Source organism: Schistocerca piceifrons, chromosome 3 (assembly GCF_021461385.2).
Source record: "Schistocerca piceifrons isolate TAMUIC-IGC-003096 chromosome 3, iqSchPice1.1, whole genome shotgun sequence".
Taxonomy (NCBI): Eukaryota; Metazoa; Arthropoda; class Insecta; order Orthoptera; family Acrididae; genus Schistocerca; species Schistocerca piceifrons.
The window spans coordinates 145119953-145136422 of NC_060140.1; the positions used below are offsets into that span (position 1 = coordinate 145119953).

A 16470-nucleotide genomic window follows, 5' to 3' on the forward strand; every position below is an offset into this window, starting at 1 on the left:
CCATTTTCACTGGGATGAATCAACATCAAAGACGATGACATGGCATTATAACAGGACCAAGTGAGTCATAGATGAGAACAATATAAGAGATGAAATTTCCTGATGGACCATGATCCATGAGCGGTTTCTGCTTTTTGTGGGCAAGGTGTCCCAGCTTGACTCACAACTGTCTACAAAGTATTCAATTTTGTCAATCTCTATCACCTACTTTCAAAACTATACAGGAGCTGTCCTCCATACCTTGCTAGACTAGTGCTAAGCAGAGAAAGGATATTGTCGAAAACAGCTTACCAATATGAATATTTCAAGTCAGGTGATGAGCCATTTCTGGACGGCACACTGATAAGAACAATGCCCGTGAAAGCAAAGGTCCCAGTTCAAGTCCTGGTCTGGCACAAACTTGTAATCTATCAAGAAGTTTCACAAAAGCATATCTGTATAGCAGAGTGAAAGGTCCAGGCTGGAAGTATTCAGATTTATAGGATGGTCCATAGTTCAGCCTGTTTAATAGTTGCCCGTGTTATGCCATTAAAAATTAACACAGTTCTGTCACTGTGCATGCCCCTTTACATTCTGCATCAAATAGGGATTCTTTGTAATTATTTTATTTCATGATACCAAAGATGCATTTGTTCCTTGCAAAAAAATTCTACACTTCCAAATACAGTACATGCTGCAACCTGAAAAGTAAACAAAGCTGTCATCAATCTGAAGATTGTTTTGAACACAACAGTGCTTTGCCAGGCATGGTCCTATTGGAGATAGTATGCCTTTGCCTTCCTCTAACCTTTGAACTGGCTTTCTCAGGCAGGTAAGGGGGATCTACAGTTTACATAGACCACGAACCACAGTGCAAATTAGGCATTTTTCACATCAACAATCACTGTCAATGATGAAGGCAGTAGTAAGTCACAGATAAAAATCCTAAGACTGACTTGGGATCAAAGCCAAGACCGTTGAATTTGTAGTATGACACTTTACCACTCAGCCACGCCTTGCTGCAACCTATTTGCATGTAAAACAATGAACTTAATTTGTCTAAATACACATCTGTTACTGTCCTTTTTTAGAAACGTTATTAAAATATGTTAATTATTTTTCTTTTAGAGTTGTGGCAGACTCAAAACACCATTTGAATATGCAACAACTGTATGCAGCAAATACAAAGAAAGAGTTGCCCGTCTTTCAGGCCTCGGAATGCAAATATCAGCAACAGCACGTAAGTTGGCTTAGAACTAACAGATGTAAACTGCAGAAATATCTGGAAACCTTAGGGGTCTGACATTCATTGTTTATTACTCTGTCATTCAGCAGCTGGAAAGTTACGAACATGTTATCCTGATACAAAAGCATTACAAACTGACTGTGGTTGGCTCAAAATAAGTATATAAGTTGGATATAAGTATCTGATATATTACAACCCTTCAATTTTTGTGGGTAATTTGTGGAAACTAAGTGATAAACTTTCAACAACTGTAAATATATACACATCAAAAAATATTTGCATCACCGCGGTTCCAAGAACTCCTGAAGCTAGATGTTGACTGTGGATATTGTATCACAGACACAGTTCCTTTGACTGTTCAGAGATGTCACTAAACCCGGCCAAAGATGTAAACAACCATGCATTGGCAGTGCCTATTAGACAGAGGGGTCCAACAGCTGATCAGTTCCAGTCATTCCACCAGGAAGGAGGTACATGACTCGTGTTGTCTGTAACTCAACCACGCCTAAATGGTCAATACCACAGTTCGATAGTGTCCGCATTGTTATTTTGTGCCAATAAGGGATCTCAACAAAGGAAGTGTCCAGGCATCTTGGAGTGAATCAAAGTGATGTTGTTCAGACATGGAGGAGATACAGAGAAACAGGAACTGCTGATGACATGCCTCACTCAGGCCGCCCAAGAGCTACTACTGCAGTGGATGACCGCTGCCTAAGGATTATGGCTCGGAGGAACCTGACAGCAATGCCACCATGTTGAATAATGCTTTTCTTGCAGCCACAGGATGTCTTGTTATGACTCAAAATGTGTGCAATAGGCTGCATGAGGCAGAACTTCACTCACAACATCCATCTTTGCAACCGCGACACCATACACCGCAGTACAGATAGGCCCAACAACATACTGAATAGACCGCTCATGATTGGCATCACATTCTCTTCACTGATGAATGTTGCACATGCCTTCAACCTGACAATTGTCGGAGATGTGTTTGGAGGCAACCCCATCAGGCTGAATGCCTTAGACACACTGTCCAGTGAGTGCAGCAAGGTGGAGGTTCCCTGATGTTTTGGGGTGGCATTATTTGGGGCTGACGTAAGCTGCTGGTGGTCATGGAAGGCGCGGTAATGGCTGTACAATACATGAATGCCATCCTCCAACCGACAGTGCAACCATATCGGCAGCGTACTGGTGAGGCATTCATCTTAATGGATGACAATTCATGCCCCTATCATGCACATCTTATGAATGACTTCCTTCAGAATAACGACATCGCTTGACTTGAGTGGCCAGCATGTTCTCTAGACATGAACCCTACTGAACATGCCTGGGATACATTGAAAAGGCTTTTTATGGAAAACGTGACCCACCAACCACTCTGAGGGATCTACGCGGAATCATAACTGAGGAGTGGGACAACCTGGACCAACAGTGCCTTGATGAACTTGTGGATAGTATGCCACGACGAATACAGGCATGCATCAATGCAAGAGCAAGTGCAACTGTGTATTAGAGGTACCGATGTGTACACCAATCTGGACTACCACCTCTGAAGGTCTTGCTGTATGGTGGTACAACATGCAATGTGAGGTTTAAAGGGAGGAAATGATATTTATGTTGATCCCTATTCCAATTTTCAGTACAGGTTCAGGAATTCTCGGAACTGAGGTGATGCAAAACTTTTTTTAATGTGTGTATATGTCTCTCAAACTCAACAAATTTTTGTTCAGTGTCAGGAACCAAGAAACCTGGGCCATAGCAACGAATGCTCATCTTATTTAATGAGCACAAAATAAGAATTATAGAGTAAAATGTCTGCCTCAAGGAACCACCCAGCCACACAGATTCCTCAAGGAGGCTATTAGCAGTTGAAGGATTCCCAACTTACAGAAAAGATAAAGAGGAAATATAATAGCCATACCAGTATAGCCCATTCGGCAGAAAAGATGAAGCATCTGTTGTACTCAGTATTAAATAAAGCAAAAAATACTAACTTATCTGCTAATCAATCTTTAGTGCCCATTTCATCACACTTGCTGTTCTTTTTAAAATTTCCAGATTACTACATCACACAACAACTATAGCATGGTTAAGAATAAGCAATAGAACTTCTTGTCATCAGATTAGTTTTGCCATTTAAATAATGCCACAGGTTTATCTCAGTCTTTGATCTCTCATTAAGTTCTGCCATTCCTGCTGATAGTGCTCACTGATAAACTGTATATGATTTGTATTCCTGTGAACATTCCTCCATCTAGACACTTTCCAGACAGAAACGTCCTGCAAAACAAGCCACTTATATTTGCCTGGTAAGTATGGATGTCCACAGAAATTTATTCGGGGGGAGGGGGCAAGACACTAAAATTATCAGGTTTTATAAAAAATGAGATGGTCACTTTCACAGTTTCAAGATATGCCATGCCACAAGAACTAGATTTCATGGATGACATAAACCCTAGAGAACTGCCTGTCACCCAATCACTTCTAGGGGTGTGTGTGAATTCTACAATGAATAAAAAATCTGTACTACAATCGAGGAGAACTGAGGGACAAGTGCAGGGCCCTCTCTTTCCCCCTCCCCCCCCCCCTCCCCCTTCCCCTTCCACTCAACACTATGCTCGTAAGGTGAAAAGCTGTATAGCCAATTACCTGAGACAGAAAGTTGTATCACTACACAGGAATGGATTTATCATTTTATGCAAGAGGAGTGTAGGAAGTGTACTTTTAGGAGAGAGGAGTGAAGCAGACAGAGCACACTGTGCACCACTATACCTGTGCTTTGTATTTCTATGGGTACAGCAGTTGAAATCAGATGGTTCAGTGGAGTCTGACAACAAAGAAACTACATTAGTTATGCTACGGTCTATGTTGACAGTCTTCACCATGATGGCACGCAGAAATGTCAATGATAATATGAAACAATTTCAAATAATTACTGCCATAGTCATAAAGATAGAGCTGCTAAGTGTAAAGACTTCATACAGCCTGACTACATGCAGAATTCAACAACCAGAAGTAGCCTAAATAGGTACCAGAACTTGTGAAAATTAGTCGATGTCAGTTAGCACCACTAATACATAATACATGAGCAATATATTCATTGACACTGGTGCTTGTAGAACAATGAAAAGTCATGCATCCAGAAAAGCTGACAATGATTCACATCTACAGAATCATTTGGATCAGCAGTTTCAATCCACATTCACACACAACTAGAAAAAAGATAGTATTAAGTAGAAACATTGCTATGTTGACTCAGCCTAACTGCCAAAATTTCACTTTCAGTTTGATATGCTGATTGCAGCCTGGCCCATCATCCATTAAGAGGAAACATGTTTTTGGTCATTCTGTATCCAGAAATACCAAGGAATTTCCATGGCTCTAATTTTAGAACAGGTGTGGTTTGTGGTTTCCATGCTAGGAAAGGCTGCGACATTTATCGATCAGAATTAACTTCAACCTTGGGCTATGCTACAGATAAGTCTGTCACCACAATGAAGATTTCAGGAGGGCCAGGTGGAGCAATACCACACTCTAGCCAAACATATATGTATACGTACTGCATATCCTTTCTGTTTCATGCAAAACTACTACATAACATCAAAAGCTAACTCCAAGATAAAATATATAGGGAGCTTATTTATCTCCCAATGTCACATTTCCCAACAGTTTACCACAGCAAATCATACAAACAGACATGTTTTGGACAGAAATTTAATGTGCTGTATGTTACCTGCACTGAATGCTTAAAGTTCTTGGTGTTTTCATTTCTAAACTTCAAATGTTTTGTGTTTTGTGTGCTCAAACTGCGGTGTTTATGAGTTCACATGACAAAACAGTGATGTTTCCACGTCGCGGATCTTGCACTGTGACTGGCCGACATGAGCAACCGGAACAACCACCATGGTAATTTACACACGGTGTTTGTCATCAGCTCACTCACATATGACCACAATTTCTGGCTGCCGAGGCCACACTGCGAAAAGTAGTGAACAATGGGAGAAGCAGTGTGTGGTGGGAGTAAGGAGGAGGCTGGGGCAAGAAGTGGGAGGGAATAGATGGCTGTGTAGTGCTGGAATGGAATGGGAACAGGGAAGGGGATAGATGGATAAAGGACCCCTCTCCCACCTGCCCTCTGTCTAACCTTCCAACTGCAACTAGCTGCTATATCCTCTCCCCACCTCATCCCTGATTGCTTCTACAAGCAGAACTTTACCATCCCTCAATCCTACCCTACTATCTCCCCCCTCCCCATCCTAGCCTCCTCCTCACCCCCATCATACAGAATGCTTCTCCCTTTATATGCTGAGGCTCACTGACTGGCCTCGACAGTCAGAGATGTTGAAATGCGTTTGTGTGTGTGTGTGCGCGCATGGTCTTTTTTTTTGTGTCTGATTCTAATGAAGGCCTTTTTGGCTGAAAGTTTACTTGTTTGACAGTCTTTTTGTTTGTACCTATATGCAACTCAGCGTCTCCGCTATATGATGAGTAGCCTTTTCATAATATTGTCATTATTCCATTGTGGCTTTTCCACTGCTTCAACTTAAGTGATAAAGTGCACACACCGCAGCTGTGTTGTACATTACTCTGTTAAAATTGCATGTATACCTTCCTGGATTTAGACAGTTTTTGTTCTTGATTCATGTATACATCAGGTCTGGGCATACCAAGTTCCTTCACTTTCATCCTAATGCATGTCCCAAAATTTTAGCTGATAAATTGCACACTGAATTCATATTGTCTTGTTTTCTACCTCATGGTATGCTGCTGTTATTCGTAAGAACATGAAACTCACTAAACCCATGCATAATACTCTCAGAAGAAGAAACTTCCTAATAACGTATGCTACCAACAGTCAGCACGCAAAGAAACTGAAGAAACAGGACTTATTTCCCTCATGGGGTATATTTTGTGTTCTATTTCCTCTAATCCTTCGTGAAACTCTCACTTAGTGGCTATACTTATGTTATCATACTCTAATGCATTCTGGCAAAACATTTAAAAACTTATTCCAAAATGGATACAACTGCCAATGGCAGAAACAGACTGTCTAAAATGCCATCAAAAGACTAACACTAAATGACCATTAATGACACAATTAAGTATAACATAGATATACAAAGATGTGGATTCAATAATAAAGTTTCGACAACTCTGTTCATTCCCTTTTGATGTAAGCAGTGGAGTGTGAAAATTATGTGCAGGTTGGTAGGACACCCTTAGGCCGAAACACCAGAGCCCTCTAATGCCCATAAGAGCTGCACTCCAAACAAGTCACGCCTTCAGACCACTGCTTCATAGAGCTAAACAGCATTTCAAAGTGCAGCCTTAAGACTAGCTACTACCTGTTCCAAAAACATCACTTGATATCAGACATTAAAAGTTCCAAAAACATTGACCACCATTAATGAAATATGTATGGGAAACATGCAAAATGCATTCTGATAGTTTAAATTTTGTAATACAATATTGAGAATTTTTTTAAACACATATTTTGGGACGGCTCCATCTCAGAGCCTTCAATTACGAGTTGCATCCATTTTAGAAATCAATATGTGAACCCATCACCACCACATCTGGAACAGTACATTAATTAGACATCAACAGGCACATTCATCTGGTTTGATGCTGGATGCAGACTCATACCATGGCTTTACATCCAACTTGCTCCATACTCATTGTAGTAAGGCCTGAGCCTGGCTGCTTTGTAACACTTCATAAACCATTTATGCAAATGAACAGAATTTTGTTGTTGCAGCTTTCCAAATGCTTTGTTCATGCCTGCTACAACCTTTTGGAGACTGTTTTTAGATTCGACTAACACTGCTATATTGTCTGCAAATCTAAGTATTTTTGTGTTATCTCTATGTGCAGTTATTTCTTCAACATATGTATTATTGCACTTATTTATTGCTTCCTCAGTGTATTATGTTGAAGAGTAATGGAGACAGGCTCCATCCCTGCTGAGGACCTTTATTTACTCTTGCAAATTTTGCATAACTGTCTATAGTGGACATGCACTGATGTGTAGAGCACAGACACACGTAACAGGAAAAAGTATTCGTACAAACTTTCGAGCTCTTGTTCTTTTTCTAGCAAAAGCACATACAGAACCACAGAGAGGCGCACTTCCCTGGTGACAGGAGAGTGCATTTGGGCGTCTGTGTGTTTATGTGTGTACTTTTGCTAGTGAAAGAGCAAGAGCTCTTGTGCATGCTGTTTCTGTGCTCCACGCACTGATCTGCTGTAGGTGAGTGGTTGCCTTTCTGTTATTTTACGTACTGCTCCAGTCAGGAATGTCTATTATTTTTGCATCACTGTCTTTTGTTTGGACAACTGCCATCTTATTCCTATAAAGCTGATGGATTATTTTATGTCTAGGCGATCCAACTTAATGTGCATCAAAATTTGCATCATTTTAAACCAATCTATATTGTAGACAGCCTTTTCTAAATCAATGATGGCCACAAATAGTGGTTTATTAATTATCAGCATTTTTGTCATAGTACTCTTAAGCTAATTATTGTTCTATAGTTCTTCCATCTTTCGTAAATTCAAATTTACCTTCAGAGAGGTTTCAGTAAATTTTGTCTCATGTTCTGTTGCTAATCTTGGAGTAATGGGTTAGCAAGCTTAGTGCACGATAGTCTTCACACTTGTCTGCTGTGGTTTTCTTCAGTTCTGGAAAAGCACTGATCTTTAGAAATCTCCAGGGATTTCTCCTTTTTCATATATCTCACTGATGAGCTTATACAGCAAACTTTTTGTTTTGTCATCTGGTGCTTGAAGCATTTCTACAGTTATTGAATCATAACTAGGAATCTTTTTTGGCTTTATTCTGTAACTGTTTTATCAATTCTTCTCTTACTATTTTTGTTCCACAGTCATTCTGTAATAGATCTGTTGCCTTTCCTATTAACTTATCCTTCATGCTATGTCCATCATATAACTTCTCTATGTATCCTTCTGGTGTTTTTCTAAGTCATTATGTCTGTGATATATACTCCACCTTTGTTTTTGAACATGGCTCCCTGTGCGTGTCACTTTCCAAATTGTGCATTGACTAGGTGGTATGCTGTTTCTACATTTCCCCTTTTTATACATTCTTCAGTTTCAGTAAACTGTTTCTCAATCCAAACTTTTTTAGCTTTCTTTTATTCTCTGTTTACTAAATTTTGAGTCTGTTATACACGATTATCCAAAATAATCTAGATACTTTCAAATGACTGTAAAAAATGTTTGCATTGAGGTAAGACATTATACTATTACATGTATAGGAACAGCAACTCGAGATCAATGGAGATTGCATTTCGCTTCATTAAGTTGTGCAAGAGTGAGCCCACAATAAAACTTGGCTTCGGAATTCCTAGGTGATGAATGCCATTAGACATCGAATTTTGTGGGATTCTGAGGAATGTTATCTTGATCCATTCAACCAGATCCTTAGATGTTGACTCCAACTCTCTGCTTTTAATTTACAAAAACTTCCTATTTTCTTAAACTTCTATTCTCACGAGTAAACAGATCGTCTGATAGGTGGAGCCTTGTTAAATGAGGTCCAGGATTTCCGACACACTGCAGTGACAGACTCGCTCTTGCATAACTACATTATGTGAAATGCTGAAATGCAACCATCATTGGCCTAACAGCCAAGTTGTTGGAAGTCACTGTAAAGAAAAAACTTCTTGAGTTGCTGTTTGTATTGTTATGTGTATGGAAATACACATAACCATACAAACATTTTTACAATCACTTGAATGTGTCTAGATCATTTTGAATAACCTTGCAATTTGCCTTACTTTCATTGCCCTTGGAATTTTTTAATTTCCTTCTTTCCTCAGTTAGCTTAATTACTATATGGTTTCTTGGTGGTGTTGGCACTGGACATTAGTTGTTCCTTTGCAGTACATGTAATTGCATTTTTCAGGTTGTTCCACTTTCCATTTGCTACGCTGGCTACCTCTCTCAATTCAGACTTCATTGTACAGAATTCTGAAGTACTATCCTAGAGCTTTCATTCATTTTTTTATAATGAAACTTACTCTAGACATGTGTTTCCCATTTTCTTTAGGTACAGGTTAGCTCACATGCAGACAAGATTATTGTCACTGCAAAAATCAGCACCAGGATACATCTTACTCTGTTTGATTTGGTATCCATATCTCTATCTTAAAACAATGTAATATTTTCATATCTGCCTGCATTCCTGGGCGCAACCCACAGTGTCTTGAGTTTTTAACTACTTTTTTGAGCTTTATGAAGTATGTAAGACAAACAGTGACACTACACTGGCAGAAACGTAAAGTGTTACACTATGAACACCGCGTTATAAAATTGATAGTCCAGTATTTCCAAGTCTGTAAGATATGTTCATTGTAATTTTATCCTTACGTGTGCTTATTTTCAGTATCTCTAATAAAAAAAGGTCGTTTTTACATATGAAGAATAATGTGAGTATATGACAGCTCCTGGATGTGTGTAGTCTTATTGCAGTTTTTCTGGTGGAGAGTACAACACAGCCTTCTCGGAAGATATGCATGTGCAGTTTATGGCCATCTTTTGGACTCAAAGAGTCCAAAAGAGTAGCATTACACCATGAGTATATTGGAGGATTGTTCAGTTGGTTCTGGTGAATAGACAGATGAGCATGTCTGAAATCTGGATGGAAGTTACTGGCAGTGTGTCACTATGAACTGTTGGGAACTGATTACTGGAAACTGACTCAGATTTTGAGTTGCCGTGCATTTTTTACCACTGACACCATAGCACAGACAACAGAGATCTGCATGTTGTAGAGCCAGGGTCAAATGGTACACTGAGTGGCATTTCATGGTACTCAATGTGTGTCTCACATCTGTTCTTGGTGGTCAGATTGATGATCTGGTGAAAGGTCAAAGGAAGCAGTGACTCTTGAGACTGTACCTCTCCAACTTGTGGAATTAAAACATGGGGAGCTATTGCATATGATAACAGGACTAATTTGGCAATTGTTGGAGGGAGACTAAAAGCTCACTGATATGTGGCACGAATGGTAAAACATGTAGTCATACCGTTTGTAACCATGGCAGCAGGTGGCATAATCCATCATGTTAATGTAAGGCCCCATACTGCAGTTTACACCACAAACACCTTAAGGAATGTACAGATCCTTGATTGGCCTGACAGGTCTCCTGATTTGTCACCCATATAGCACGTCTGGGGTAAGATATATATTTGCATACCAGCCTCTAGCTAGCAATCTTCATCAACTATGTGTGTTTCAGGCATGACAAGGAATTCCTCAAGATAACAGTCAGAGGCTGTTTGCTTTCACAGCACAATAAATACAGAGTCGTTATTAGTGCCCATGGGGTCACACCTCACACTGATGAAGACAATGGATATCTGTTCAGAATAGAATGAAAGTTTAATCATTTAATACTCATTATGTGATGAACCTCTCCACAGAGTTTGATAAATATACGACTGATGCTTCATGATGTAACATTTTCCATTTCTGTAAGTGTATTTGCGTACAGGTGATGGTTGCACTACTACACGGTGACACATGCAAATGCTTTGTGTAATCAAGACTGAAAGCATCAACAGGTTGAGAATCACACTCATTGCTACAAATTATGTATCAGTTCTAAATAATAGCTACTACAATGCTAATGGACAGGGTACTGTTTGACTGTCAACCTTGGCAGTGGTGAGACACAATAGAGAGCCAAAGTTTTCCAAATTCGGCAAACTAAGGACCCAAACAAGTAGAAAGAGTTTGCAAATCATGGATATATCATCAGTGCAATTTACAAAGAAATGCAAATGAATTGTAGAATGAAGACTGTTATCCAACAATCAGAGGAAAGTGTGCAGCACTTAGAGCAGTTCAAGTTTACAAAAACCAATAAGAAACTTTCAGCCTTTTGGGTATTAGAGATGAAATTCTGTTAAATAATTACAAAGAACAAGTTGAGATGGTGACAATAGATCTCAAACTCCAAAGATTTTTCCACAAAATCTTTTTTATGGGAGATAACCACAAGAGATTGAGGCAAAATGGAAAGTGCTGTTTTATTGCTATAGAGAAGAGCAATAATCCAGATCAACCAATAAGCACAGCCCAGACAATAGCAAAGTATTTTACTGGTGTAACACATCCATAAGCTAGATCTAGTATTCCACCATTATAGACTGACTTTTGTGAGGGGCCGTTGGGACTTCCATACTATCCACTCTGTAAGCTCCATCTGTCTTCCCCCCATATGAGGGCTACATTTAATATTGTTGGTCTAATCTTACACTACATGGACACAGTCAAATCCACAACAGCAGAGGCTCACGCCTCTTTTGCTTGATGGAAAACCCCCCCGCCATCCCCGTATATTACAAAGTATAATCAACTACAAGTGTGTGTCTGTGGTTTTTAAAAAATAACCATTACATAATATATATTGCACTCCCTGTTTTTCTTGTAAAACAAATTACACATTTACATTTTAAAAAATGTTGTCTTATATCTCCAAAAAACAATGTTCGTTAGCCCATTTGCTAAAGCATTAATAGTTTCAAAACACAGTTCATTAACAAGTGCAGATTATTTGGTTTAATTAACCAGTATTACAATCTTTTTCGTAGTCAGCTCCAGTTTTTGCACTTACTGAATATCTGTTGCAAGTTACTGTGTACAGCTTTTAAATGCACAACAACTTACAATTGAAACTGCAACACACAGATAGCAAAGCAATATTTGAAAACTGAAAAAGTTTCTCCTTGACAACTTCTTCTATTGCTTACAAGAATTTCTATCACAGTAATGTGTAAGAGGTGGTGGTTAGGAATTACTAACTCACTTCTGTAGATTAGAAACAAGCTTATAAATGTTCAGCATGTAACCACATTAACAGATTAATTTTCAATGTGACTGTAAAATGACTTGTTCCACATCATTATGCTTTATTGCGCAAAATGATCCAGGGAACATGTAACTAAGTGAACTATCTGCTATTACTTAGAAAATTAATTGGGATTTATCCACAAACAGAATCTGTATTTCTTTAGCCAAATCCACTTAGTAGTTTGAAAGTTCCAATTATTTATGCCTCAAAACCCCATGTTTTATCTTTGCCAGAGCACCTTTATGGGCAGGTCTATTGTGCCCATTCATTCTCTTGAAATCCAGGATTCTTCTCATTTACTTTTTCATACAAATGGTCCAGAAACTATGCACAGTATTTGGCAGGTATTGTTTTACTATTTGCAAGATAAATAATGAAAAATAGTTTTGTATCCCAGAAAACACATGCTATAACCTTTCCAGCAGATGAATTCACATTTGCCTTTGTTCAAGCAGGACTATCAGATCCATTTGCAATTTTAAATGCTGTTTCAATTTCTCTGTGAAATGGTAGACCTGGGTCTCATCCAAAGTAAGGAACTGGTGCACTCAGTTGAATTAAAAAATAGTTCAAACACCGCCAACAAATTCATTTTTCAATTATTTTTGGTCAGCTAACAATAAATGTGGAATTTCTTGAAGCTAAATGGATTACACTCTTTCCCTTGATATGTATAAAGCTCCATCTATTTCATATATTTTTAATTGTTGATCATCCCATGCACTTTCTCAATGTTTTCATCTGTTCTTGCAGTTTGGTACACTTTTAGCATGGCTCATAATCTTAAAATGCACTGTCAAGTTTAACCTCAGTTTATTTTTTAACTGTTGAAAATGAAGCAACCAACTCCTTATAAACCTACATGATTTGCATGATGGTACAGCGTCCCAAATTACCCATCTGAGAGAAACTCACACAGTGTTGTTATGGTTTTCAGTCTGAAGACTGGTTTGATGCAGCTGTGCCCAGTTCTGGACAATCTCAGTAATTGAAAACAGCCAGTTATCTTAACAGTGTTCAGTTTGTTCTGCTGAGCATCCACTCCAACAGCCTCCCTTCAGGGGCTGCTCTGTCAGAAGGTAGGACCAGTCACTTGAATGCAAGTCACTGACCACTTCCCATTGAACGTCTATACGGGCATGACAGCTGAAAGTAAGGCTTGTTGTAGAGAATGGGTCCATTACGGTGCAGAAGTGTGTGCTACTACCAGAACCAACCAGAATTAAGAATGCACAACTCTCCTGATACAATGAAGCTTTCAACAACATGACCCCTGGGGCAGATTCATACAGATGCCCATACCACATTAAGTGCATGAAAATCTCCTACAATTAGGAATGGCTCATTGTGTGGTAGATAAACATCAACATTGTCTTTGTGTTCAGTCTGAAAACTGGTTTGATGCAGCTCTTTATTCCAATCTATCCTGTGCAAACCTTTTCAGCTCTGCACCTCCTCATTAGTTATCTGCCCATCTAATCTTCAGTATTCTTGTGTAGCACCACATTTCCAATCTTCTATTCTCTTCTTGTCTAAACTGTTTATCGTCCATGTTTTGCTTCCATACATAGCTACACTCCATACAAATACTTTCAGAAAAGACTTCCTAATACTTAAATCAATACTCAGTGTTAACAAATTTCTCTGTTTCACAAACGCTTTCTTGCCATTGCCAGTCGACATTTTATACTCTCTCTGCTTTGACCATCATCAGTTATTTTGCTGCCCAAACAGCAAAACTCATATACTACTTTAAGTGTCTCATTTCCTAATCTAATTACCCCATTATCACCTGATTTTATTAGACTACATTCCACTACCTTTGTTTTGTTTTTGTTGATGTTCATCTTATATTCACCTATAAAGACACTGTCTGTTCCATTCAACTGCTCCCCCAAGTCCTTTGCTGTCTGACAGAATAACAATGTCATCAGCAAACCTCAATAAAATAAGCATAAATGCAGTAAATACATTTGACAGTATCGGTGATGAGCAAAACACACACACACACACACACACAAAATGGGAGAACATAAACACAAAACAGAACTATTTGGTAGTTTTTTGTCTGCAAACAAGATTGAAAGCATTGTATTCTCCAATGTGCACAGATTTATGGGATCCTAAAAGCATTGGGTATTACCCAGAATACACGAATGAAAGAGGGGTAAAAATATGTAGCGTTCCTTACCCAGCATTTTTCTTAGTTTATGTACGACATATGTACATCCTATGCAATGAAATATGAATCTGAGATTGGTGAAGTCAGCTGACTGCATGTCGCTCTGGAATGTTAATGGTCGCTATCAACAGTAGCTATGTAAGAGTATTGTGCACCATAACAACAAGCAGCTATTGACAATATACTGTTGATTTGTGTGCAGTGTTGTGCATAGTGACTGCTAATACTATTTACAAAAGTGAGCAAAGAGGCTGTACCTGGTCCTGGTAACGACTTTCCATCAACTTCTGTGTCACTTCTGTGATCAGTATTATATTACATGGATTTTCTAAAAATTAACTTTGTTGTTTAACTTTTACAAAAGAAAACAGGGGTAGTAAATTTGGTGCAAACATAGTTGTCGGGCTATGTTACTGATCAGTCTTTTTTACCAAAATTTTTATTTTAGATTCACATTTGCTATGCTCTAAACAACTTTCTAAAAATACTGCCTACAGCACTTTGTACAATTTTTTGAGGCTGCAAAAAAGCATACACAAGAAATATTAAATTTTGTCAAAGATTCCTTCTGTGCATGACACATTTTACCACACTCCCCTGCTTTCCACATCACAGTTATAACACAATTTGTAGCAACAGCATATAAAAACTATCAGGAAACTAGTTTCTTTGCATATGCTTCTGCATGAAGATTATCTAAAAGACCCTACTTGCCAAAACCCTGATCAACTAAATTCTTAGGCCCAAACAGTATTCGGAAAAAAAGCCCTAGAACTAGATAAATATATCATTAAAGGACTATTACTGCAGTAGTGCTTAAAATGTCAATAATGGGCAAAAAAGGAAACTTATAATTAGATTGAAAAATACCACTGAAGTCCGTGTAACTGAAGGCCATTTTAGTTTTTAAAGTACAATATTATAATCTATATCAAGAATTCATACACTTTTTTGTCAGCAACTCCTCTCATACAGGTTCATCTCTTTGTGGCTCCCACTCACTGCTATAAATGTAATTAGTACTCATAGATTGTACACACCACTGACATACTAGTTTCTAGGCATATTATTCTGCACGATTACTTATTTAACAACATTCTTTGCTGAAAACTTAATCAAGTAAATTCTTTTGAAATAACAACATTTGAGAAAAAACCTGAGCTAGATAAATATATCATGAAAGTATGATTAAAATAGTTCATTAAAACATCAAGATGAAAGTGAACACAAAGATATGGAAGATAAATACACTATTGTATCATACAATTTGGAGTATAACAAAGGAAGGCTGGAAAAAGATAAATTACCTTTGATGCACTGGATGTGACTGAATATTCTGACACAATTGCTCAAAGCATGGCTTAATGCCCATCACTGCTTCTTTCAAGGCACTATTAGTGGCCTGATTACTTGCAGGATATTTTGGTTTAGTTACCACATTTGTTGGAAATGACGATTCACAAAAATGGTGGAAGAGTTATCCAGTCTTAAATTTAAAATTATTGGAAGTTCTGCCTTTGTACCAAGCCAAAAATTTAATATTTTTTCTTGAAAATTCAAGTTTGTGGTTTGAGTCAAAGTTCTGGAAATTCTTCCCATGATTTCAGGAAGAATGTTTCACACATTCCACTGTTACTGCAAAACAATTCTGCATCCAATCCTAAAAGATTACTGTTTAGTTATGGTGGAAAATATTTATTAAAATTATTTTTCAAATATACCAAAAACCCAATTATGATGTGCTTAATCACATCACAATCAAATCACAGCAATGAAATCATCACTATACAAAAACATTTCAAAATTATTTTCCATGTACTTCTTCAAATGTTTAATTCTTCATAAAAGCTTGAATTTTATGTTTCTGCGTAAAAAAAATTTTTGTGCTCCATGGAGAAACACATTTAGCTTCAGTTTCTCAAATACGTGCACCAGATAGCATAATCTGAACAGCCAATTTGAAATGTGGAAGAAATTGATATTTGTTGAATTATTTTCACAATCAGAATTTTAGTAACTCATTACGTATATACATAAACCACTCATTTAACATACAAAAGATAATACACAAAACATACAAAAGATAATATAAGTAATACAATTGATGTACATTTAATGTGTCAGAGAAATCTAAAATTAATCTTAATTTACAACCATCAAACAAGTTTATTATATTATGTTTA

At 37.9% G+C, this 16470-nt stretch overlaps 1 protein-coding gene across 1 annotated transcript in view; it reads left to right on the forward strand.

Annotated features, from left to right (window-relative positions):
* The window catches only part of LOC124789518 (A disintegrin and metalloproteinase with thrombospondin motifs adt-1-like), a 148198-nt gene that overhangs the window by 97197 nt on the left and 34531 nt on the right, over positions 1–16470 (forward strand). The window contains exon 13 of the mRNA XM_047256907.1: positions 1108–1219. Within this exon, the coding sequence (XP_047112863.1) occupies positions 1108–1219 (112 nt within the window). The remainder of the gene's footprint in view (positions 1–1107; positions 1220–16470) is intronic.